The sequence below is a fragment of the Mauremys reevesii genome, linkage group 7 (assembly GCF_016161935.1).
Source record: "Mauremys reevesii isolate NIE-2019 linkage group 7, ASM1616193v1, whole genome shotgun sequence".
In the NCBI taxonomy this organism is placed as follows: Eukaryota; Metazoa; Chordata; order Testudines; family Geoemydidae; genus Mauremys; species Mauremys reevesii.
In genome coordinates, this window is record NC_052629.1 from 106,570,616 (window position 1) to 106,597,451 (window position 26,836).

Below are 26,836 nucleotides of genomic sequence, written 5' to 3' on the forward strand. Positions count from 1 at the left end.
TTGCATAACTTAGATCGATTTCTCTTTCCCCTCCCCACCCCCCCAGGGTAGACCAGGCCTAGATGAGCAGAAGTTTCCAATACCTGGGCTTTTGCCAGGAGATGTGCAGCGCTTCAGTTTTCTAGATCTCAGTTAGGCCCTGTTCACAATGGCTTTTTACTCCCCGTGGGGATCCATGTTTAAGCTTGGTTTGAACAAGATTCGAGCTAAAATAGTTTTAACGTGTTAGTGTCAATTAGTGTGCCAAAGGGTGTGTCACACATTCTTTCAGGATGCAATGAAAGGAGCAATTAAATTAAGCCTCTTTTGGTAGTAGAGAGCTGAGTACAAACAATAGAGGTACTGCCCAAGGGACCTTCTAGGTTAGAGCTAAGCCATTTGGGTTCAGGGATTTAGGATATTGGTTTTGCAGCCTGTGGGTGTTAGGCCTTGTCTACGCTGGCAAGTTTCTGCACAGTAAAGCAGCTTTCTGTGTTGTAACTCTCAAGGTGTACACACTGCCAAGCCACTTAGGGTGCAGAAACTGCGCAGCTGCAGCGCTGTAAAAAATCCACCCCCACCGAGAGGTGTACAGCTTTCTGCGCCAGGGGTACAGAGCCACTGTGCTAGGGTAGACACCCTGCTCAATTACAGCACTGCAGTTGGCCCCTGAGAAGTGTCCCACAATGTTTGTTCTTGACTCTCTGATCATCGGTTTGAACTCTACTGCCCTGCCCTCAGGTGACCAACAATCATCTCCACCCCGTAAATTCCTAGGAAATTTTGAAAGTCCCCTTCCTGTTTGCTCAGTGATGCGTGCAGTCGTCTCAGCGCATCTTTCCAGGTGGCCATGCCTGCTCCATGCACCAGTCGATCCCCCACTTGGAGCAATACCGAGCTGCTGGACCTCATCAGCATTTGGTGAGAGGATGCGTCCAGTCCCAGCTGCTCTCCAGCTGTAGGAATTACGATACCTATGGACAGATTTCACAATGCATGACAGAAAGGGGCCATGACCTGGACACACTGCAGTGCAGGGTAAAAGTGAAGGGATCTGCGCAACGCCTACCACAGGGCATGGGAGGCAAACTGCCGATCCGGTGCTGCACCCACGAGCTGCTGGTTCTACAAAGAGCTGGACACGATACTCGGTGGCGACCCCAGCTCCACTGAGAAGTCCACTGTGGATAGTTTGGTGGCTCACGTGCCAGTTGAGAGTGGACTGAGCCAGGACGAGGAAATCTTGGACGAGGATGTGGAGGGGGAGGGGGGCCCAGAGGCAGAGGATGACTTGGAGGCCAGAGACTCATACTAGGAGCTCTTCTCTACCCCAGAGTTGTTGGGGGCAGGAAGGTTGCAGAAAGCAGGCTTGTGTCTGTATGATGCACCTACCACCACATGCCTAGACTGAGTGGTGGAACAGGAATCTGCCTTGGAGATCTCCAGGAAACTCTCATTGAGATACTGGGCAATCCACTCAAAGTTTCCACACACACAGTTTCACAGAGTTAACTAAATCAGTTTAAACAAACACACACCATTAGTAAAACCGGTGCAAACTTGTGTGTGTAAACAAGCCCTGAGTCACCACATGCTGCTGACCTCTAGGACAATGACCAGGGATTGCCCTCTGTTCATTTTAAAAAAGGCATTAGTTGGAGAGACCAGCCATTCAAACTTATGTCATTGTGCTAGGGAAAGACAATTTACTCTTCTCCCAAATTAGGATCAGACACCTGCAATTTAGCAAAATTAGTACGGAGCAATTAGCACAGGGCTATTAAGTTCAAAACTAATTTAAAAGAATTGTTGAGAAAAGTCAGCAGGCAAAGTGAACGTGCACATGATTGAATCAATTTCTATGAGTCCCTTCGGCACTAGGGAGATATTACTGTGGCATTAGGCATTTCAGCACCTTCCTCAGGCATGGAAAGAAGGTGCTAGTGGCAGCAGCAGAGAGGGATAATAAAGAAGCCCTAAAAAATTAGTCATCTGGGCATTTCAGGTGTGTAGCATAAGTAGAACAAGGCAGACTAGGCGCTGTGCTCCGTAACAGGGGGAAGGACACCAATCCCACTACAGATCAGAGTAAAGCCCAGTTCACTGTGGGTAAGATTCTCTCTCACAAACCAACACAGTTTTAATCAGCTGTTTGGAGGCTCAGAGCTTAAGAGATATCCAGCTCAAACCTTCAGTGTCCCCCAGGGCTATGCATCCGTTACTGCTCAGCTAACAGAACAGAGCCCACTGCTGCACAGCCTAAACATACCCAGCAGCTTTTCTAATGCGTGTCATATTTTGTTAATCACTAAAGGAGCCAAGGCCCTGTAAAGCAAGTAATACCTTGCACTATTATATTGACTTTCACATAGGGATCTCAAAACACTTTATGGCCCATTTTACAGATGGGGAAACAAAGACATTGAGATAAGCGACTTACGCAAAGACACATAGCGAGTCAATTGGTAGCGAAGATGTGACTAGTAGAAGCCTTCTGACCCCTAATTCCCTGTTTTGGCCAAAAATAAAAAAAAAAATCATCCATCTCCTGATAGGAATGGGTGTGCCAGCTTGGGGAAAAATTCTCTACCCTCACACTTTCCCCTCTCTCTAGAAGCAAATCTGAAATGATCCAATTGTGATCCAGGGAATCCCTCCATGCCAAATGGCAGAGGGCACAGCATACCATAATCCACATCAGGCTGACACACTCATTGCCCCTGCTCACTGCTGTCACAATCTGTGTCTAAAAGGTGTCATGTGGTGAGGTATTGCATGCAAATTGGTAACACACGGGACATTAATATTAATTGTATGACGGATGCACGGGCAGTGCATAAAGGTTTGTGCTGGAAATATGCTTTTAACAGGTGTTTGGAAAGCAGTGCCTAAGCCCAGCCTCTCCTAGACAAAAGAATTTTGTTTTGCCTGGTTTCCAGTGTCTCCAATGTAAATTGAGCCAGGTAGTACCGCAGAGGACAATGAAAAGTACATCTACATAAAAGGCAAACAAAGCCATCAAGCTAAATGAGCAGGGGGCGGGGCAGGAAGACCGCTTAACTATTATGATGGGGGTTGAAGCCACCCCAGAAAGTCTTCCTGGCTCTTGAAACAGAGACAATAGACTTTAGGAAACATAAGCAGAATCAGAAAGGCATTTTGGCATCCATAACTTGTGGGACACAAGGAGGTCAGAACTCTTGTATTCTGAGAAAGGCAGATCCTTCACCCAAAGGGATTAAAATCTCTGGGGCCCAACTATAGGTGAGAAACCTGCTTAGACAAAGACTGTAACTTGCTGAAGTTAAGTTTTAGCCAGAAGAACACATGTTTTGTTTTGTTTTACTTGTACCTGTGGCTGTCTCTTCTGGTTTTACCTCTCACTTTAATCTCTGCTCTTTATTAATAAACTGACTCGTGTTTTATTACTAAACCATCGCAGTGCTGTGTGTTCAGCTGAAGGATGAAGCCCTCAGCTAAAACTACCAGGTTGATGTGTGCTCTGTCTCTTCGTTGGCAGTGAACTTCATAACTTCTGTGACAACCCAGCTAGAGGGACTGGACAGTGCAGAGGAGACGGTTTGGGAGAGACTCGGGAGTGGAAGGGCTATTGGTGTCACCCTGCAAGGAGTAACCAGGCTGAGGGGAGCCAGGGTGAGGCCACTGCAGCTGTGAGCAGGTTGCTGAACCAAAGCTGCACAGCACAGAAGCACTCAGGGATACAGGGCAGGTGCTGACACAGCCCCTTATTGGCCTGGATAACACCCAAACGAATCCCTAACTCCTCGACCTTTGTCATATTTACGGCCTGATACAACTGCCACTGAAATGAATGGAAATGCTCCCATTGACTTCATGAGGAGTTGAATCAGGGCCTTATGAATTTCAGCACAGGTTCAAGTATACCAGGAGAAAGGCCCTTGGTGAGGCTTCAAGCTGATTCAAAGAGGCGTTAACAGTTCACAAATGCTGCCAAATCCTTCCCACGCTTGTCCATACTGAACCCAACTCCCGACCCTGTCAAGGGCTGCCCAGCACTAGCTTCTAAGAGCTGCCTGAACCTTTAGGTTGGGTTGTTCCCAACAATCTCTTAAACCCTAATTTTCTTCCGCAAAAACAAAGCATTAAACACCATCAAGGTTGTTTAGGTACAATGAATCCATCTCCCTGTCAACCTGGAGGAGAAGCATCCCAAGTCAGACCACAGCAGGCTGTGTCCCCCCCACACACATGGTTTTGATAACTGGCTGCCAGCTGACAGGCTGCTCATGGGATGAGTTCATGGATGCTATGGAATCAGTGTCCTCTTGGTTCAGTTCAGTCTGCCAAGACAAATGTTTCACAAGTACAGGAAGAACTTGTCAGCCAGCTAGCCCCACAGGTGGGTTTTGTGGCTGCATTTTAAGACCCTTGTCCTCAATCACATACATAGGAGGCACAACAGCATTTCTTTTCTGTTTTGCATGTAGCTCTCGATCCCCTCCCAGTTTTGTTAAACTCCCTCTGGATAGATGCTTTGGCAGCCAAGCATGCACCGTGAGGAGAGCAGGGAGAAAAGGCATATCCCATGCTGAAAATGCACCTCCATACAGAGGTTCCTGCTTACTGACACTAAGTCAGCTGTAAATTCATTCGGTTCTCAGAGTTCATGTAAGTTTACACAGTTTCATGGGACACCCCTGAAGGCCAGACAGATACTGCCACTACTCAGCTCATGCAGAGCAGTCAACAAGGGATGCCCAGAGGATTCAGGGGGCCTGGGGTCTTCTGCGACGGGGGGCCCCTGCCGCCCAATTGCCGCCGAAGACCCAGCACTTCGGCGGCGGCGGGTCCCGGGGTGGAAGGACCCCCTGCCGCGGGTCTTCGAGGCACTTCGGTGGCGGGTCCCGGAGTGGAAGGACCCCCCTGCTGCCGAATTGCTGCTGAAGACCTGGAGTTCATTTAATGCTGCAGGACATTAGTCTCTCTCCTGGTGAGAAAGCAGAGAGTCATACAGAACTGTAGTCTCCAGCTAATGTTAGTGGGCTGGTAGGCAGCTGGGAAGGGAGAGAGGGTAGAGAAACACAGCAACCCTCTAGTCCATTCATCTTCTCCAGCAGATAGCTTCCCCAAACAGTGAGTCAATCTTAAAAGCCTTCAGCCCTGTGCAGCAGCAGATACGGCTTGTTTACAAAGTCACTATTTAAATGCTGCATATTGCTTTAGAAGAGCCCATGAAATATAATGTTGACACAGGAAAATGTTTGCTACTGCTGCTGCTAGATAAATGCTACAGTAAATACCAGGGCAAAGACTTTCAAAGCTGCCTTCAGGATTTGGACACTGAATTCCTATTCATTTTAATGGGAGTCCAATTTAACTCCTTAGGTGGCTTTGAAAAATCTCAGGTAAGAGAGCAATTTAACCATGAAAGCACCAGTTAAAAGAGCACACCATGTGGCCCAATTCCACTGGTGAAAAACCTTGGCGCATAGGCCCTGCCAATTTTCCCTCCTCCACGTGAAACATCTGCTGAGGTGGGACAGTCCTGTGGCAATGGAACTCTACTGCAATCTCCCTTGCGTTTGGAAGAGCTGTATGGAGCCCAGCTGCTCTCAAAAGTGGGCAGTGCTGACCAGGAACACAAACTGCCAGTGCATCTGGGAAACGCTATGATTCAGAAGATCCCCTCAGCACCTTCTACTGACCGGGCTCCTATGAAGGACAGTAATCAAAACAATACCTGCACTCCACAGCGGTCAGTCCTCAACACTAGTTATATTTTACATTTTCCCAGATAGCTTATCAGTGTCCAAGTTCATTTGCTTCACTGTTCCAGGCAAATGGGTCTCCATGGCCCCAGTGAAGAATCAGGAAGTACCCAAGGCACTTCAGCTTCTTCCTGCCATCTCAACCAGAGGGAGCAAAGCCTAGTGGTTAGAGCAATGCCCATGTGTGAGAAGCTCTGGGGTCTATCCCTAACTCTGTCACCAATATGCTGTAGGGCCTTGTACTAGTCACTCAGCTGCTCTGTGCCTTATGCTTCCCAGCTGAAAAATGGGGACTATTTAATTGAATGTTTGAAGGGGTTTTGATGGCCTCAGATGGAGAATACAATCTGTACAAATTATTATTTTGCCAATGTTCATTCTGGCCCTGTGGAGGTCCATGTACCCTACTTCAGGAGCAAACTAGGAACTAACAGGTGAATGGGGGGAGGGAGGAAATCCACACTGCCAACACACACTTTCCCTCTGTCTGAAAGAATTAAGGTTATTTCTCCTTTCAGACCAAAACAATCTCAGGAAGAGTTAAACCAGTGTGAGAGGAACAAGTGATAAAGCAAGGAACTGTAAAAACTAAATTAAGGAAAAACCACAGAGGGACAATTAAAGACTCATTTTTAATTCACTTTAAATCAGTATAACTAAAAATGCTCCATCCTGCTTCAGGGGGCGAAGCCAGCATCTGCCGAGCCACAGGCAGCCTTGCCAGCTCTGTAGACAGAAGTTCCTCACAGCACATTGGTTGCACATTTATAAACATGCACCTCCTGTGGGGAGACTGTTGCCTTCACAGAGAGCAGAAGAGAGGGGACTTCTAATGGTTTCTCTGCCCCACCTCAAAATGTAAAACACTATCCAATCAAAAATGAATTTGCCCAACGGACAGAAGCTTAGAAATAGCAACATCTCTCCTCCTGTATTTGGATTACAGTAATAAAGAGAGTTAAAATAATTTCACCTTATGGTCAATGATGCTGAGAGGCAATCAAAAACAAAGGAACAAACATTACTATCCACAGGACTAGTGGCAGGGGGAGCTCGCTCGCATATTAGCTGCTACTTTGATGTCTCACACCTTCCTCCTACCCCACTTCCCTTGTGGCAGGCTGGTGAACCATCCTCTTTAGACCACAACATTTAAAATAATAAGTCCCATTTTTGTGCTTCCCATAATAAATAAATAAATAAAAGCTCTGTCCTTCCAATCTCAGACAACGAAAGTACATCATGATTCCACTTCCACGGGATTAGAAATTAACTCTTTATGGAGAAACTGTCCCATTACACACACACACACACACACACACACACACACACACACACACCCTAAGATTGGCTGTACAAAGTCAGACCACTATTCTATGCTCCTTCAACCCTAATATTTAGGTGTCAAGTTATGAAGAAATGCAAGAGACTTGAACTGATCTCTCTTAGTGTGACCAAGTCAGGTTTTAAAACCATCAACCCTATACAAAATATGAACCACGGATGTATCTTTAAAGGCCTGCTTCTCACCCACCATTAGCTGTTTGCATTTGCACAGACTCCTGGAGTCATGGAATGCTTGTGTAAAGCTTCATTCTGCAGAACGTTCCTTAATCCAGTCCACCTGATTGTCCGACAGTTGAAAAATAGCAACAACTAATAAAGAGAGAGGATCTTCCCTACTGAGATTTCTGGAACTGTTAGTATTCAGAAAACTACAAATAAACTAGAGCGATAAATACCACCACAGAAACAGTGGAAAGGACTTATTCCATGTCAGGCCTCTCTCTGGTTCCCCCTCATGCCTGGAAGGTGCCCCACAGGTACCTAGTCTCAGTTTCCCATCCTTCCTAGGTGTCAATCCCTATGCTCCTGAAATACCACTTTCTTGGGTTGAGGACCCTTGTCATGGGGTAACCTACTACACTCTGACTAATGTAACTCAAAACACCTCAGAGTCTGCCACATTTTTTCCCACTCTTGACTCTTCTTCAGTCTTTCTTCAAAGAAGGCAATAACAATGTTCACCCACACTGGGCTTAATACAAGTCCTGTGCCTCCTGGGCGTTCTCTCTGCTCCCTAGCTCTTCTTCAGGACAGCACACAAGGTGCTTCCTTTGGCCTTCCCTCACCGAAGCACTCAAAGAGATCATTAGCAAATGTCTCTTCTGCCATCTGCAGGCCCTTGGCTTTCTTCACACTCAATTCTCTCAATTCTCTGACCCTTACACAGGACAGTGGCCACAGGGCTGCTCCCCTGAGCCTTCCTTCCTGGAGTTTTTCCCCTGCTCAAGGGTCTGCCTGCAGATTCTCTCTGCAGACAATCCTTTTCCCAGCCATTTGCTGCAGCTCTTTAAAAGGAGCACCTATGCCTTTCATAGCCATATCTGATTAATGACCTGGGCTGGCTGGCTCCAGGCATCTGGCCCTTAAAGGGGCATGCCACCCTGTTACGGGGCTCAAAAACCTTGTGGCAATAGATAGATAAACTATGAAAGTGAGACTGCATTTGAAACATGGGCAGAGAGGGCAGGTAACTACTGTGCGAGCTTCCTTCACACACCTCTGCCAATGCAAGTCAGAGTAGAGATGCCTTCCAACACCCCTGGCTCTTCCAGTCCCGGGTCTCTCTTGAGGAGTGATTGTGGACTGTATTTATTGGTGAGGAGACTTTGTTGGAAGCAAGAGAAACAGGAATGGGAAAAGAGAGATTTTAAGAAAGTGTGTGTGGGAGGGAACCACAAGAAAAAAAAACCCTCTGACATTTTGTTTCTTTGTCTAATGAGTGAATAATTCTGGAGACATTTTCTTATGACCCAAAACACATTGTGCAAAGCTCTCAAAAGATTTCAACTGGGAAAACAGCTCTTTAGCCCTCTAATCCTTTTCTCCTTGAGAAACTCATGAATGCTCTCTGGACTGCAGCCACCTTTGATTTCCTACCTTGCTGGCAAATCAGGAAACAATCTGACCTCATTAGCCTCTTCTCTTGCTGGCTCCAGACATGCTGACCTGGTACATGGTGTTGGCAGAAAAGGCTCCAGAAATAATTGTGACTTGTACATGGCACCAGAATCTAACCACAGCTCACTGGGCTTCATAGCCAACACAGCTTTGGGCTCTGGTAACTTTAAACTCATTAACTATGCTCGCTGAAGTAACATGTGTGTTACAGAGCAGCTCTAAGTTGTTATACAGCAGCTAATTCCAACCCCTCCCCCATGGTCTGAAACTCAGACCCTCAAGGAAATTGTTTAGAAATACCTCCTCATCCTCTGTACTTTTCTAGCAGGTGTTCTTTAATTGGGAGTTTCCATTGACCTCCTATTGTTTCTATTAGAATTTGATCTGAACTAAAACCATGAAACTGAACCTCTCCCAACAGACACATTCAAGCTCCCGAACCAAAATATGTCCATGTCCAGTATCCATTAGTCAATTAGTCAGTCTCCTGCCCAGATTTACTACAGGCATTTGCTGCACAGCCATACAGCCCCTCTTTCTGTACCTCTTCAGTCCCAGCCCCTGGGACTTCCTGTCTGTGGCCTTGTCTACACTATTTCCTCTCATAAAATGAACCACTGTTGCCACCACTGATGAAAACAGAGCATCAGCAGTTCCAGGTATTCCAACCCCTTTATCATCTAAACCTACTCAGAGCTCTACCAACCACGGGCCAGAGTCTGCCTTTCCTATGTTGAGAAGTACCTTACTCAGTGATTTCCCACAGAAATCAACTAACGCAGCTGGCATAACCCCTAAGATCAAGTAATCAACCTCCCAGGCACCCGTTGAAAAGTCCATCCCAGAGCAACTCTTTCAGCGCCCTCAATTTGCTTGTCCTTACCCATAATGGTGACATCATACTCAATCTGGAAGAGCGCCTCCTGGCTGCACTGACGCAGGATGTTCAGCGCATCGGCATGAGTTACGCTGTGAAGGGGAATCCCATCAACACTCAGCAGCCTGTCCCCAATTTTCAAGGACCCTTCCCTGCAGGAAGCCAGAGGCAGAATTCAGTACAAATCTTGATCAAACATGATCTGAACATTCCCCTGGACAATAGTTTAGGGTATTTATAATCTGATGTCCATCGTGTTTATTTAGCAGTATGAGACTAAAGATCCTGCCTCAGACCCCTTAATATGTTACTCTCTATCATAGCAATGGTGGTCCTTGAGAGATTTACATTCAGCTAATTAAGGGATCATTTTGGAAGAGGTACTCCTAGGCATAACAGACATCCCTACAGGAAACCAAGATATATCAAGATAGCCATCCTATGGCTACAACTTCACAAGACCTCTACATTGAAAGCCGTAATTAAATACCCAGGGGAGACAGATGAGATGGGCCACGGGCTTTTATATCCTGAAGTCTGGTTAGAGCTGTGCATACATTTTGTTAACCTCAATTGCGAAAGGAGATAAAACCTGAGCATTACCTGTCTGCAGGGCCACCTGGCCTTACGTAGGTGAGTACTAATGGTCTGGATTTGTGCCAATCTTCATGGGCTCCCCCTAGAACAAAACCAGAAAAGCCATTAGTAACTAATCTCTAGAGCTGCACACCTTTATTGTCTTAATAGGGGTGTTAAGGGACAAGGGACATTTTTCATTTAATAGCTGACAAAGCTTGCGAGCAAAGACGGCTCTGGATAGTCAGCCAGCAGTCCTTGAAGGTTGGTCAGTACGTACTTCAAGGCAGTTTTGTCTCTCATACAAGATTTTCAACACTCATTTTCACTCATCCCTTTCGTTCCTGCATTCTCAGAGGCACCCCAACCAACATTTTGCACATCCAGTCTGTACCATCCTCCTCTGAGAAGTCACTGACCTCTTAGCACGAAGCCATAACTGTTGCCCTCCTTGTATAGGCACACCTCTATGGTCTTTGGAATAATGCCAGAGCTGCTCTCCGGTGCTATATGCGGAGGGAAAAAAGGAGAAAGATGCCTGTAACCCAAACATAAGCGTCTTTTCCTCTTAAGACTAGGAAATAATAGCATTAAAATACAGCATTTATATTCTAGATTTCCCCCAATCTGCCTAGACTAATACTTGGACACTGAAGTGAAACCCTACCATATCTCAACCAGTTTCACTGTGTTCTGTGCCATTCAAAAGCCAGCAGCCTCAGTCATAGAGATGCAAAGTTCTTGATGTTTTTAATTAAAACACAAATACAGTCAACTGTTGACCTAAAAAATAAAAAAATTCCTAAGCCAACCTTTTAGCAAGGAGGATCCCTCCGCCATATTTTGACTTTTAGAGGGGGAAAAATGGAAGTGAATGCTTTAAACTGAACCTAGGGGAAAATCAGTAACTTCATGCTGAATATACTGCTCCACTTAAGGTCAAGAAAGTACAGTGAATGAGGAAAAACAAAAATGTCCATTCTCTGATGCGCAGCCATTAAGGAGTGTATTCATTTTACCATTAATGGTGCTCCCTGCCACTCTCCCTCACTTTGGGTTCTTTACCCAACTAGCTTAGGGCATGGCTACACTTGCAGATGTAGAGCTCTGTGAGTTAAACCCGCCTTCAGAGAGCGCAGTAGGGAAAGCGCTGGAGTCTGTCCACACTGATAGCTTCAAGCGCACTGGCATGGCCACATTTGTGGCACTTGCAGCAGCATTGGGAGTGGTGCATTATGGGCAGCTATCCCAGCATGCAAGTGACTGCAACATGCTTTTCAAACGGGGTGGGGTGGAGTGTGACAGGGAGTGTGTTGTGTGATGTGGGGAGGAGAGAGTGGGTTTTTGGGGTACTGAGAGCGTGTCAGCATGTTGTCTTGTAAGTTCAGATCCCCCTCCCCGTCCCCACTCACTCAAAGCAAACAGTAAATGTTTGCTTTTTCTCGGAGCAGGCTTCTCCGAAACGGAGCTTTGAAAGGGCTTTTCCTCATTCCTGCAGCCAATTTCACAATGACAAGAGTGGCCAATTGACTTAAGGGGATTATGGGACATTTCCGGAGGCTGATCACAGCACAGTAATGCAACACCTCGTTCACACTGGCGCCACGGCCCTCCAGCGGGGGCGCAGCAAATGTTATTCTACTTGGCGAGGTGGAGTACCAGCAGCGCTGTCGCCGCAGAGTCAGAGCACTCTATGTGCCTTGCCAGTGTGGACGGGGAGTGAGCTAGTGCGCCCGGGGCTCCTTTATTGCGCTGTAACTCACAAGTGTAGCCAAGCCCTTAGAGAGATGTAGGGTGAGCATGCTCAGTAGAATGAGAGATTAATTTTATTAATTTACTTTTCCTTTCTGGTTTAGGTTGATTTGTTTCAAGATTTTATTTTTTTGGTAGTTAGGGTTTTTTTGGGGGGGGGGTTGGGGCGGGAAGGGAAATCACAGGGGATGGGCGTCAATATTGAAATTATCATTCTTATGATGGAAAGGCCTCAATGAATGAGTTTTCAAAAAAAAAAAATTTTTTGTGCATTATTGCTTTGCTCTTAATAAATATTAAGCCAAAAAAAATTCAACCCTCATAAAAAGAATCCTTTTATCTGAAGTGGTTCATCTGCTTCTGGTTTTAAGACCCTCTAGCTACAGAACAGTTTTTCAGCCTACCTGTTGAAGACATGTAGCAAATGGAAGTGTTCAGAAGAAACAACATTTAATACAGTTCAACAGAGAAAGCAGAAAGGAGTACTAATTGGGTAGTTAGGGTTCTGAATACTTTCCTATAACCACGATACACAAAAGAAAAAGAAAAAAAAGGAGAGAGAGAGAGGGGTAGCGTTGGGATGCAGATCAGGGATTTGCTGCCAAGTCACAGCAAGGCAACAGAAATCTAATCAACCATCTCCGGCCAGTGTGCATGAGCAGGCACCCATTATACTGGAAATAGAGAGAGAACTAACTGCACTTGAAGAGTGGATCTGCAGCCTCTACCAATGTTTCACAGACAGATGAAGACAGAACATAATGCTGCCCCATTAAACATCCTTTTTGGTAAAGGGCATAACAAACAAATCCCATCTGTATCACAGAATGAGACAGTCAAGCAAAGAAAGTAACATTATCTTAGAGACACACACCAGCTGGGGGCAGTTCATACTCCACCTCCAGAACCACCCTTTCCCCTACATTCTTCAACAGGCTTATAATTTCATCATGCCGCAGTTTAGTCAGGTTAATCCCATTCACTGACTTGATGTAGTCTCCAACGTTTAACTGATCACTTCTGTAAAGAAACAACAGCAACAATAAGATTCTCCATTATGCTCTGCCTGGGACATCATCTCTACTGGAGAATTTTGTAAAAAAAAATGCCACCAAAGATTAACCAATTTTAGCTGTATTATCAAAAGGAATAGGAAATATTTCCACTTGGCTGGAAAATGTGCCCATCGACTATTTTTCTAGGGGCAAGCCTTCAGATTCAGACAAATAATAATAATTGAAAAATACATGTTTGCAACTTCCCTCCATGCCACTCACCCCGCTGTGAGAGGTTATCATGGGAAAACAAGAGACCAATGTTAAGTGCAACATCTGGAAAAAGTTCAAGCAAACAAGACAAGCTCTGTTTTTTTCCCCTCTTTCTGCTTGCTCCCTGCAAAATTATTCTACTATTTCCCCTCCTTTTCTCCTCTCCTTCACCCTGTCTGCTCCCCCACTCCGCTCCACAGTTGCCTAACTGATCATGTATCCTACAATGACAATGTTAGTGCTGGAGTTAAACTTTTAAGCCCACTGTTCGAGTTGGTTCAGAATTAGGCTAAGTGTATTCACTCCCCTTAGCCAGGATATAATCTACTATTTAGATGCATTTAAAAATAAAACTGCTTGGGTTTTGTGGAACCACTTATGTTTGTAACTGATGGGATTGAGAGAAACCACAGAAACTGGTTTTGTTTACCCATTCCAAAACCTGTTCTAAAACGTGGTTTCGTGATCATTGCATGGCTCACAGGAAAAAACTCCAAATGGAGCAACAGGCTTTTCTTATGAGATGAATAACTTGACATCTCATGGTACTATTAAAAATAATCCAAAGCCAACTCACTTGTCCTTATTCCATCAGGTATTCAATACATCCACATACAACACTTTCCACACAGATTTTCTCACCTTGCTGCCAGCCCTCCTGGCCTCAGGTTTGAGACCCTTGGCTTTCCATCTTTGTCTGTGCCACCGGATATAGTTAAGCCAAGGGTGCTTCCCTCTTTCTTAATCAGCTCCACAATGGTGACCCCTCTGAATTCCTCTGAAGAGAAATATCAGAAACAAAAACTGTACCTGTGACTGTTTCAGTGGAAGGTTCACACCCTGGGAGCACTATATCCCAGTGTATGGTGGGACCAAGCATAGAACTAGTTAATTTCTTTGAAAAAAAATACAGAAAAACTGAGATGGGGGTATCAGCAGCAGAAGGGTAGAGGAAAGGAAGACGAGGGGGAGAAGAAAAAAAAAGAAAAAAGGACAATAGAATGGTTCCCTTTCCTGTCAACTTGTTCATCTCATTTCTCCCGTTTCACTTCTGAAGCAATATCTCCCTTTTACGGAAACTCAGGAAAAAACTGATGGTTTCTTCCAGGTCACTCCTACCTATTTTGGATCATGACAAAAATATCTGTATCTATTTAGACATTTGATGCTTCAGAGTAACCCAAACCACATTGTAAACAATTATTACTACTAAATATTACACTAGTGCCCAGAGGCTCCAAACAGAATCAGAATCCAGTTATGGTGGGTGTTGTCTCAAGTCACACTCCTCAGGGCAATCAATAGGCGAACCGTGGGCCAAATCCGTACCGCCAGATGAAAAAAAAAAAGAAAAAGAAAAGAAAAATAATTGGAGATATACCAATCTCCTAGAACTGAAAGAGACCTTGAAAGGTCATTGAGTCCAGCCCCCTGCCTTCACTAGCAGGACCAATTTCAGCCCCAGATCCCTAAGTGGCCTCCTCAAGGACTGAACTCACAACCCTGGGCTTAGTAGGCCAATGCTCAAACCACTGAGCTATCCCTCCCCTGGGATACTTTTGAATGGACCTTTTTATTTACTTATCTTTATTGTTATTGCTGTGCGAAAAATGTTTCTCTGGAGTCTGGACCTTGACTATACCTTGACCAAGAAATCTGAACCTTGACAAAAGATAACTGACTACCCCTGTCAGCTTACATTCTAAAACAAGTGATGTACAGAAGTTGAGGTGGGTAGTGGGATGCAACCAAATATGCACACAATTGATTTTATATGCAACTTTTAAAAACATAAATGATAACTGAAGTGCCAGCTCATCTTATCTGCCCACACAGTGCACCATTACATTGGCTGATTTCTGGGTGTGTGGGGGGGTGTCTACACGGCAAAGAAAAACCCGCGTCTTGCCTGTGCCAGCCAACTTGGGCTCAGGCTGCAGGGCTGTTTCACTGTTGTGTAGACTTCGCTCTAGGACCCTGTGAGATGTCTAGCTGCTGTGTAGACATACCCTTACAGGCCTTGAAGTAGAATTGTGTCCTTAGGAGAGATTTGGCGTAGGCATGGCTGTTTGGATCAGCTGAGGAAAAGTATTCCATGTATAAGCGGTGGGATGGAAGAAGGCGGGGGGTTGTAAGAGCATGGAAGGCATGCAGATGGAGCAAGGGAGGCCGGCATCACAGACAAGACGGACAGTTAGGGAGGAGAAGAGCTGCGAAGGACCTTGTGTGTGAGGACAAGAAGATTGAGCTTGATCAAGTAAAATAAAGGGAGGCAACAGAGGGATTCAAATGAGATGTGATGAGGTCAGAGCAATGGCCAAGAGCAATTGTCTCAGCAGCTCTGTTTTGTATGGACCAGAGAGGGGCAGCGTGGGTGTGAGGGCGGCTGGGGAAGAGGAGGTCACAGTAATCAAGAGGGGAGATGTGGGCCTGGACAGACAACACGTAACTGATCTTAGAAATTTTGGGGTGGAAGAAGTGGTAAGATTCGGACGTGCAGGGTACGAGATGGGAAGGAGTCAGATTCTGTTGGCGTATGGCCAGGCAGCTAGGGAGATATGGATGGATGGATGGATGGATGGATGGATAAAATCCTTTCATTTAGGATGGTTTTCAGTTGCAACTGTAGTCCACCCTTCTTCAGCTTGCCTGGCTTATCACAGGTATTTTGACATTTTCCATACCCAGCTGGAGTCAAAAGTACTGCACACTTATAATGGATATAGGCAGAGCATGTTTTACAAGACATAATGGTTATAAATATTTATAACTGAGTCAATTATGTGGTACTTAATCCCCTTGTCTACCGTGTTAACGTCAGTTCTCTTTTTCCTGTGGACATGACATTCCCACTTCCCCGCCCCTTCCATTATTTTAAGAGAGAATATTTGTTTGTTTGCAATTGGGGAACAATGTTGCCCTTGCATACACAAGAAATGTTAAACACTGTTTTTTGGTTCCAGTTTTCGACACCTTACACCTAATGTTCGAATGGTTTAAAGTCAGCCTCCCTAACAATTTACATTTGGGTATTTTACATGGACAGGGAAGCAGAAGGAAAATAAACTCTGGTGGAATTTTCAGAAGTGCCCGGCATTGGTGCAGAGGGAGAGGTAGGGCATTGCCTATCTCTGGACACTGGGATTCAAATCTCAGTTGGGTTGCAGCTGAATTTGGTAGCCTCAGACTAGTCTCCTGGGGCTATTTGTCTACATGACAGAAACAACATATTATGGGCTCTCTTTGCTCAGGCAGAAGACTAGGAACAGCGGAAGACACTGGCGGGGTTGGGGGGGGAACTTGGGTGTCTTCTTGACAGAGCTTGGTAAAGGAAACTTGCACAGCATCTGCCTATGCTATGAGCTATTAGTCTCCATTTTTCATAAGCTTTAAAATCATTTACAATTTTTAAAAAAAAGACAATTTTTAACCTTAAGGGGAAAAATACGCTCTGTGATACAGAAGAGACTCACAAGAAGGGGACGCCGGCCACTTTCAATGCACTGTAAAGAGCAGCTCCAGATCAGGGCTTTGGAGGCTGCAAGCTAAAATCTTGCATCTTTACACTGAATGGTCAACAATGAGCTTGTCTGGATGGAATAATGCAGGAGGCTCAAATGAGATTTGCTACAGAGAGGGGGAATATTTAAAGCTTTGTAGAGGTTGCATTTTCAGGCCCTGAATATCGCTGGAATCATTTATCACTACAGTAGCTCTCTGCAACTGTAGGGTTGTTTTTTCCCCTTTTGCTTGGTGTATACATCGTTTTAATACTTGTGGTGCCAAATGACAATCAGTCTGCGAGGTCTGGCTGGCGCTTTGCTCTTAGTGCGATGCCACAGTAACGAAGCAAGGTGCAATTTCTTTGAAGTCACTCTGCATGTTGCTGTTTTGTAAAGCACCCCGCGCCCCCCACCAGGAGCCTGTGGACTTGATTAATGTGAGCAGGGAACCCCTTTGTGACCTAGCATCGTTTGGAAGGTATTCAATCTCTGCTGTGCCCCCATTTAACATGGCAAGCGTTGATTCATTCTCAAATTTTATGTTCCTTATGCTCCTGGTCTTTAAACTCAAACAGTTTTGATCCACCGCCAAGTACAGTAACAGTTTTCAATTCACCAATCCAGGATTTCAGTAACTGCCAGAAACTTTCCCACTGTTTCCCCACTGTTCTAAACAGAATGCCATCCGGCACTATCTTGCAAATTTCCTCTTGACTAAAGAGACTACCAATCAACACAGATGGTGCCACAAGGGGTAATTATTAGCTCTTCAATGGGGCTTGATTTTGGTCCTTGACAAGTGTTAAAAATGAGAAATCCCATTGTGCAATTATCCATCTTGTGGGTTCAAGAAGAAACTCAACGCCTAGAATGAAGTTGGAGAATTGTTTTTTTATCCATCTGTCAAGATAAACAATGTCCATTTAGTGAGCTGACTAAATGGGACCTAGGTCTTCCAAGATACCTAAGACAAGCGAAGACAGATAGCTAATTATTGGCAAGACACCCAAGAGCCTCCGGCAAAATCATTTTATGAAACACCTGACCAAGGGCCCATCTGAAATGAGTTTGGGGTTCCAGTGTGGTTCCCATCATAATTCACCACCACCACCTTTGATGGCAGTCTCAGAAGAGAGACCAGTGACTGGCCAGGCTTGGTGAATTAACCACCCTCTCATTCCTAACAGTGACCCCCTCCAGGTCAGGGATAAGTTACATCAACATGGCTTTCCAACACCTTTTCATCCCTGTCACGTACAGTCAGGGATTGATTCAACCTCCGGGATGAGTTAGAATAGTCTATAGTTTCTTGCTCCAGCCCAGGATTACAACAGCACAGCGCACACAGCGCACCCTCCCATCCCTGGAATACCCACTACCCCAGAGAGGCCAAGAGCAGGAGGCACAGACCTGGCTACGCTAGCTTGTTTCCATCTGAGGACTCCCAAGGGATACAAAAGCAATGGAGCAGGGCCAAATATCTGCCTCATCCCCACCCCCCCAAAACACATTCAGTACAAATCCCACAGATCCTCGCTCTACTTTTCTTACTTTCATCTTTCAACATAAATACGAGGATACCAAGCCCCAATCTTTGTTAGAATGTGTGTTCATTGGCCAGTGTGGCCCTCTGACACTGTTCAAGAGCATTGTAATGATCTACAGAAGAGGTCCACCACCAGTAACAGCAGTAAAAGAGTCTATTTCCAGACTACATCTTTGGTCCCCTATCGGCTTTTCTGCACTGGAAAATTACATCATGTTAGAATGTGACTGAGGAGTCACGCTACCTAACACAATGTTAAACACAATTTAGAGGTTGGCAGAGACTTGGACTGTCATATTTAACATTGCACGTAGTCAGGGTTAACCCTAGAGGACATTGGTCACAACTAACTACAGTGTGAACTCAGAGTGGATCACCAAGAGCTGATATGCTGCTAAACATCTCAGTCCCAGTCCACACCAAGTGTTTAGCACTCTGTTTGCTCCCATGATGCCTCAATGAAATTTTAAAATCTGGTAGAAGTTTGTCAAAGCAAAAAAAGAAAAAAAAGTTTTTTAAAAATGAAGAATTTCACAGGAACTGCCCTCCCCCCACCAGACTTTTCTTGAAAAGGTTTAATTTTTTGCAATTTTTCTATAGCCTTAAAAAAAAAAAAACTATTATAGAAGTTTTTCATTTACTGAAACACCAGGTATTTGGTAAACCATTTACTGAAAAACCTGGGTTTGGCAGACGGAAAACATCAAGCACCATTTTGATAATGGTTCTGATTAAAAATTCAGTCTAAACGAAGTCCCAAAAAATACAAAAAAAAATGAGTGTTTGGAATCCTGTGAAATAGAAAAAGCTTTGAAGTTTTAAATGTTTCATGTTTTCATTCTTCAGCCAGCTTCAGTACATTTGTAGCGACCGCAGGCCCCAACCAGGGCCCAAATTTAAGAGTGAAATGGAGTCTCGAGTTCCAAGTTTATTCATATCTCCAGCTTCAAGCTGTAGCTCCCAGACCGGCTGCCCTGCAGATACTTGCCCATTCAGAACTAGGCCTAGATCACAAACTCCTTTCACCGGGTTCCGATCATCATGCACCAAATGAGCAAGTGGCCAGTTCTTGTCTTCTCACTGCGTACGTCTATACTGCTGTCAGGAGGTGTGACGGGAATCTGTGTAGACATAACCAAGCTAGCTTTGATTGAGCTAGCTCTTTAAAAACAGCAGTAAACAATGGCAGCCCAGGTCACCGGCCTGAGCACATACCCAGGATCCTGGGTGGGCTTTTACGGGCCCGTGCCGCTGTAGCTTCACGGCTATTTTTAGTGAGCTAGCTTGAGTACGTCTACACGTGCTGCAATCACACCTCCAGAGTACAGTGTAGACTTGTCCATTGAGCGAGAACCTCTGGAGCGGATGGCAGAGTGGAGGGTGGCTGTACTTCTCATGGGGCAGCAATGAGGGAGCTGATGTCCTGATCAAAGAGTCTTAGTCTAAGTGGAAGGGAAAACGTTTTATAAGCTTGAATTAATAGGTAAGGGGTAAAAAAGTTACCAGTATAAAATAGGCAAGGAATAGTTAGCAAGTAACAGATAACGGCAGTCAACAGAACAACAAAAATTGCTGGGGAGACAGGCAGATGTGCATAATCATATCTACCAAATACATTAAAATATCGAACTAGCAAGACATTTGCCTACCACCCTCACCACTTCTTTCCTCCTGCCTTTCCCTCCACCTCCTACCCCCCACACTTCTTTTAAATTGTAAGATCTTCAGGGCACAGATCGTCTGTCTCTAGACCTGTATAACGCTTGGCACATTTTAACCACTATTGTAATAAGAACAACGCAGAACAAACCTGCACAGCTTAGTGCCTGTTACATTCCACCCACAATGAGACCAACCATACCGCAGCTTGATGCTCTGATTACTGCTACATCACTGGTCGGGGATGACAGCTACATTAGAGTGGGAACAAGCAATAGTTCTTTCATTTACCTGGAATGCTTTGCCTTCTGGAGACAAGGGCTGTGTCCAGTCCACCTGAGTCTTTGCTCCCCTTCGAGTAAGGGCCATCATCTTCCGGGGAAGAAAAAACAAACAGAAGCTAAGATTATACTGAAAGCAAAAGCTACTTTTAAAAGAGAGTTCAGCCATGACCATTTCTATAGATAGTGTCTCATCCCAGTTCCTGGCTTCAGGTGAGAAAAAGGTGTTATTAACCACAGGACCACTTCACAATCTAAATTGGCTCTACAGCCTTTGGGGGAGGGAGGGAAAGAAGAGATAAGTGGGGTGATAACACACACTGATTTATTTCTCTGGGAGCTAATCCTTTAGGAGAGAGCAAATTCCCTTAGTCCTGTAATCATGTGCAACAGCAGCGATGAGGAAAAGCTGTAACATCAGTCTCAAGTTTTAAGCCTGTCATCATGCTTGTGAAGAAATGCATGGTCTTTGGAAATGGAGTAATACATCAGGATACTAACAGGGCACTAAATCACCATACTTGAATTAAATTGCCTATTCTTAGAGATCCTGTTCTTTCAAAGTCACATTTCCTTGCTAAAGCTTCAGCTACTGTACAGTAGAGAAACCACCTTCTCAGGAAAAAAAAAGGCTTAAAAATGCGGGAAGAGAAGGAAATGGTATTAGAAAGAGAATTGTCTGACATCAATTTAAATCCAAATGCAAGTATTAAGTATGATTTATCTATTCCTACTGGAAGATGCATATAGTTTATTCATGGGGAAAATCAGGATACTGAAAAAAAAAGAAGTGGAAAAAAGAGGTTTTTAAAATTGACTGAACCAAATATGCCAGTCATTAAGTCTTCAGGACAGGTTAAAGCAAAGCAAACATCAAGGAACTTAGGAATGCAATGATTGGTATTCCACAGTATCTGGTTTCTATAAATCGACAACAAAGACTTAAAAATAATTCTCTACAACATAGGTATTTTTTAAGTTTCTAATCACTGCAGTATCCTCTGGGGATGGGTTTCCAATCATTTAGGATGGAAGAACTGATTAGATAAAGAATGAAACTGATCACTCAGAACTGAAAAAGCTAAAAATTGTAAAGTTCTTGTTTAGTTTGAACTGAATAAACACTCCCACTCATTCCACTACCACACATACATGAAGTGCCTTTAGTAACTGGGCACTTTATAAAATGCTGAACATTGCAGTTCAATACATTTTCAGTAAATCTTGGTTTAGAAAGTTAGGGAGACTATACTAAAGCAATGCAGGATCAGATAAACCCGATTCCCATTCACTGCATTCCTGCGGTATCCTGAAACTCTTATCTTCAATAGCTGGAAAGATTACAACATTTAGTTAAAATAAAAATCTGGAGAACAATCTCTCTTATTTGCCCTCCCCCAGTAAGTTTATGTAGGGGTCAGAGACAACAGGAGTTTTGCCTCTCTACTAAGGTAAAGGACCCAATTTACACTCCATTTAACTCCATCAAAAGACAATTAGCTTGTAACTCGCTGAAAGATATAGGCTTCTATGGGGTATAAATCAGGGCAGATTTTGGCCCCACATGAGCAAAGAAAAATGCTTGGTTACCTCCTACTGCTACCATTCTGTTGTTATTAATGCAAGTCTACGCACTTCCTGCCTGACCAGGTCATCAAATGCCAGGAACCCAGCAAGTACAGGCACTCAAGATTTTCAGCCCGCCTGAAGCAGTCTTGGAGCTAGACAGCAACCAATTGCCTTGCCAATCCACAAATTTGCCGTTAGCACAACATGTAATGATGATCTCTAAAATGGAATGCAAGGCACTTCCTTTAAAAAGAAATAAATGAGTGGAGCAGGTAAGGCCTCTTCGGAATGAAACCACACGGTGTGAAATCCCCCTTCCAAGATCTGACAGCACAACACAAGCAGTCTACACCAGCACTGAAACAGGCTACACTTGTTCAGATAATTAAAGCAATCAGGCCAAGACACTGATTGCTGATACGAGCTTGTATAGCTTGGCCCCAATTCTAGGATCAAAAAAGGTGTGAAAGTTAATTTGCATTTATAATGAAAACAATCCCTTGGGTGATGCAGAAGTGGGGGGCAGGGTTAAATCTGGGTTTAATATTCTGGATATAGATTTAATTTACTAAGGACAGTTTAGCTGCAACACCTGGTTTTAAAAAAATCACACATATTATATATATATATATATATATAAATATAAGTCACTCTCCTGACCTCTTCTCCCCACCAATATGTCCTTGATGGGGAAGCCATAAGCACCAGGAGACCTTGCACTGTCGTGACCTCAGCCATGAAGGTCATTACTATGATAGGAACCACCTGCCTTAGAGGGGAGCCCCCAACTTTGACTCCTTGCCTCACAGTGTCACTGAAAGGGACAGCTAAGGACAGCATAAGGAATTCAGTGCTTCACAATGCTGCTCAAAATGCATCAACATACAGTCCAAACTGCCCCTCCAGTTTCGGTCCCTCAGTCACTAATTGAGGCACCGCTTTCCTTTGGGCATGGAGTATTGCCAGGCACCCCAGCTGCTCCCCAAGCACATCTCCCAGCCCTGACCTCAAACTCTAGGCCTGCTGTGTCCCTGCAACAGCAGCAGATACCAGCTGCTGGGCCCCATGCAGTCTCTTCTCAGACAGCATCAACACCATCCCGTGGGAGGAACAGGAAGTAGAAAGGGGATCTCCTGCCTGCCCTCTAGGTAACAAGACTCTAGGGGGATGGAGAGGCCACCTCCCCTTGTTTGCCTACCCCTTAACTAATCGGGGCTCCGGGAGCAAGCCAGTTTTCACAGCACTGCCGCCACCATGTAGAGTGGGGGCTCCACACTACAAACGGGTATGAAACTCCGGGTCTTCTCCATCTCCCTAGCGGTCAAGGGAGTGAGAGTGCCTAGTAACTGAATGAAGACTTCCGGAATAATAGCACAGGGCCACCTCCTTTCTTTAAACAACCACTCTAGCACTGCTGACTAAGCCATATAGAACGCAATGCCGAGGCTCACACAGCAGTGTCCATATTAGCCAAAATTAGAGGAATCCAAAAGCAAGAGAATGCTGCTTTGACTATGTGAACATCCAGCCTTCTGAATAAAATGCCCTGCCATGATGACAATGTGCAGGACTTGGGGCATTTCCCTTGTTCACCATAGCCTCAATCTTAGAGTAAGCAGGCCAACAGCTAAGTTTCAAACAGGATTTCTGCTTCAGCAACTGCCGTCAGAACAGAGCTCTGCCATGCTTGGAGCACAATAGATCAAGATCATGTCATTAGGAAATGGCATCTTTGGGTCTGAGGCGGCCAATTAATCCAGAATGACACCAAGCCATTTGCATTATGAACTTGTCAAGAGGAAAAAACACATGAAGTATAGTGTAAACTGGCCTGACAGAGACACACAAGGTGCTACCCTTGAGGCAAAATGCTACTGTATATAGCAAATGCAAAGCCAGCATTACCGGGAAACCACAGAAGAGGATCTGAAGCCAGCTCAATAATCCGATGGCAAAGTACAGCAGCCAACCATCTGCTTCACATAAACACACCAGCCCAGACTAGTTAACCACCAGAGCACTTCTATGCTTAATTTCCCTGCAGTAGCCCAAATAAACACTAAATGTGAAGTCTCACGTTAGTAGCTACTATCCTCTCACATCCAAAAAGTGCTATAGCTGTTGGCAAACAAATAGGCTTCCCATTCTAGGAAACAACCCAAAGTAACTAAATTTCCCTCATATTAATGGCAGCCATCATCAACAGCTAAACAGCTAGGACAAGTAATGAAGTTCCATTCAGTGCTCATGATTAGATCTGCAGAAAGGAAGCCTGTCAACAAAATCCTCTGGTATTTCATCGACAGACAGATCAGCTGGCAAATAATTAGCACCAAGGTTCTTTCCTCCAAAGCAGTTTATTATGCTAAAATGTTTGGTTTTGCTCATTATCTGGCTAAAATGTTTGTGCTGTTAAGGAAGCTGCCGCAGGAGGCTGTCGAAGTGTGAATTGGCTTTTGCTTGCGTTAGATTCCCCACTGAGCAGCCCTTTGTTCATTTTCGGCCGATTTCCTGCTCTGCCACTCAAACTGGCATTAACGGAGTTGTTAAATTTGTTAAAGGTTTAATGTTCTATGCTTAGGGATCTCCATTCTTCTTATCTCTGTTCCCTTACACAAAACATATTCCTAAGAGGCTCTGGTAAGCACGAGAATCACTTCTTTCGGCATACATTGTATTGCCAACCCCAAGTGTTCAAAATTCATGAGTCCCCGCTTCCTCCCCCACCCAAATAACAAAATTGATAAATGAGGTGTGGATATTAGCCAATAAAAAGAACCCAATATAGATTACTTTCTGGTGTTGGAGCCTTCGGGGTTCATGTCTTCAAGCTTTTCACAACCAGGACACTAGAAACTCATTAAGAGAGAAAAAGTTGAGATTCTCAAATAGTCATGTGAATCCAGGGGCTGGGGTTTTAAAAACCAACAGATATCACAAGACTAGTGATAAAATCATGAGAGACAGCAACACTGCACATGTTTTTCTACTAGGATCTGTGCCAATCAAAAGGGTTCTACTAAATTCTTAGATGCCTTTTCCAAATTTCAGTTCCGGTATTAACACAGGACAACCTCCCACATACCCTTCGCGCCATGGCATGGCGCTGGTGTTCTGCTGCAGTGTGAACATGTTTTTATAACAGGAGCACACCTGCAGTAATAAGCATCAGGTGGGAGGAGTAGGGAAACAAGAACGGTGACAAAACCACTTGGAAGTCACCACTAGGGAGATGAGAAAGGAGGCAGAAGCATGCACCAGAGTCGGGAGTCAACTGTAAGGCCCTGGGAAGGCTACAATGCTTACCACAGTGAGTAGACAGTTAATGATACGGTTGACTCAGCATGATATATGCGCAGACACCACAGGCTTAGTAGCAGTTAGGTATAGCTAGAGGCCTAGGTTGGCAAATGGTGTCTTCCTGGTCTCAGCACATCATTTTAGACCACACCTATCTAGCCAGCTTGGCTTGTGCTCCTATCTCCCAGGTCTGTGCCTAGGACATCACAGCAGCTGCACATACTACTGCTGGCACTCTCCAAGCATCTCCACTGGGCACTATCCCCTGCTGAGGCAGTATGGGATAGCTACTGAAGTTTTCCCAGAATGCATAGGTGCAAACATAGTTAAGCAGCATGGCAGGTGTGGATGCACAAACATGTCAGCAGAAAAGCTGCAGCAGGGCACAGCTCAAGAACTGATCATCGTACATAGATCAGACAAGAATGGAGGTCATGGTTCTGCTTATACGGACAAGACCAAGGTGCCACCCCACTTCTCCTTAAAACAGTGGTGCTTCCCTCTTCCCAGCAGGTTTCTCTCCATAGTCCCTGGAATCTGCTCCTTGTGATGGCATCATAGAGGGAGCGGTGGGGTGGAAGAATGTTGCTAAATTTTCCACATGCAGGGATACCTCACAGACAGGTGCTACCCAGCCAGACTGTGCATATTGGGAATTTGAGAGAGGTCTGAGAATCCTAAATTCAACCTAAAATTAAGTTAACTTACTGTTTATTTTTAAGGAAAAAACAAACTATCAGGACACAAAGGTCTTGCTAATTATGTATTTTTTCATGGTAGAAACACACAGAAATCTCGGCAGCATCCCTTCAAACTTGTCCTGGCTATAAATGCTCTCATGACATAGCAACAGATGAGGTCTATTTCAGTCTGTGAGGTCAGTGGCAATATGACCATTGAGTGCAGAGTCTCAGGATACCAGAAAATCTATCACAGGATAATCGAAGAATGAGACGCCATGGTAACACACTCCAATCAGGTTTCCTTGCAGCTCTGTGAACATCTATAGGTTTTCAATGGAAATTCAAAGACTGAACACCTACTGAAAATTCTGTGTGGCTGCAATCAATCAATCAAGTAGCCTCCACAAGTGGAGTTGCCTTGAGATCGAAGACCTGCAATGCATTTATTAACATTACAGCTCAAAGAGAGGGAGGAGATAGCTCAGGGGTTGGTAACAGGATAGAGAGCCTTTCACACCCCAAGGCTGCAATTCGGCAAGGTATATGAGCAGGAGGAAGGACAGTTCAGTGGTTTGAGCATTGGCCTGCTAAACCCAGGGTTGTGAGTTCAATCCTTGAAGGGGGCCACTTAGGGATCTGGGGCAAAATCAGTACTTGGTCTTGCTAGTGAAGGAAGGGGGCTGGACTCAATGACCTTTCGGGGTCCCTTCCAGCTCTATGAGATAGGTATATCCTCATATTTTTATAGCAGGTGCCTGACTTTCAGCATGAGAGTTCTATTGTATTTAATGGGACTACTCACACTGAAAGTTGGGCTCCTGCTTAAATACCCTGCTGAATTCAGGCTCACGTCACTAGTTCAAATCTTGCCCAGATTAGTAGGGACCAAAAGATGTTCCTATGGTACAGCTGTTTGGTGGTCTATGTGAAAGAAACTAGTAATCTTGATCCAAATTACTAATGAATATTAGTTACTATTAAATATTACTGCTAACCTCACTCCCTCCTCTTAGAGCTCCGTGACTGACTAACCCCTGTCAACAGCAGACAGTCCAAGGATGGCTGGGCCACAGAGACAGAGCAATCTCATCCCACTAGAGGGGTTCCCTTCAGTTCACAGCTGGGGCAA

General features: G+C 44.7%; 1 protein-coding gene across 5 annotated transcripts in view; it reads right to left on the bottom strand.

The window, feature by feature from the left end:
- The window catches only part of GRIP2 (glutamate receptor interacting protein 2), a 463,550-nt gene that overhangs the window by 61,478 nt on the left and 375,236 nt on the right, over positions 1-26,836 (bottom strand). For 4 of the 5 annotated variants that reach the window (XM_039546764.1, XM_039546763.1, XM_039546766.1 and 1 more), the window contains 6 exons: positions 20,166-20,246; positions 13,809-13,944; positions 12,773-12,918; positions 10,566-10,652; positions 10,174-10,249; positions 9,577-9,722 (listed from right to left, as the gene is read on the bottom strand). In XM_039546764.1, the coding sequence (XP_039402698.1) occupies positions 9,577-9,722; positions 10,174-10,249; positions 10,566-10,652; positions 12,773-12,918; positions 13,809-13,944; positions 20,166-20,246 (672 nt within the window). Of the gene's footprint in view, positions 1-9,576; positions 9,723-10,173; positions 10,250-10,565; positions 10,653-12,772; positions 12,919-13,808; positions 13,945-20,165; positions 20,247-21,745; positions 21,777-26,836 lie in introns of those variants that run through there. The other variant, XM_039546767.1, reaches the window with a different exon arrangement.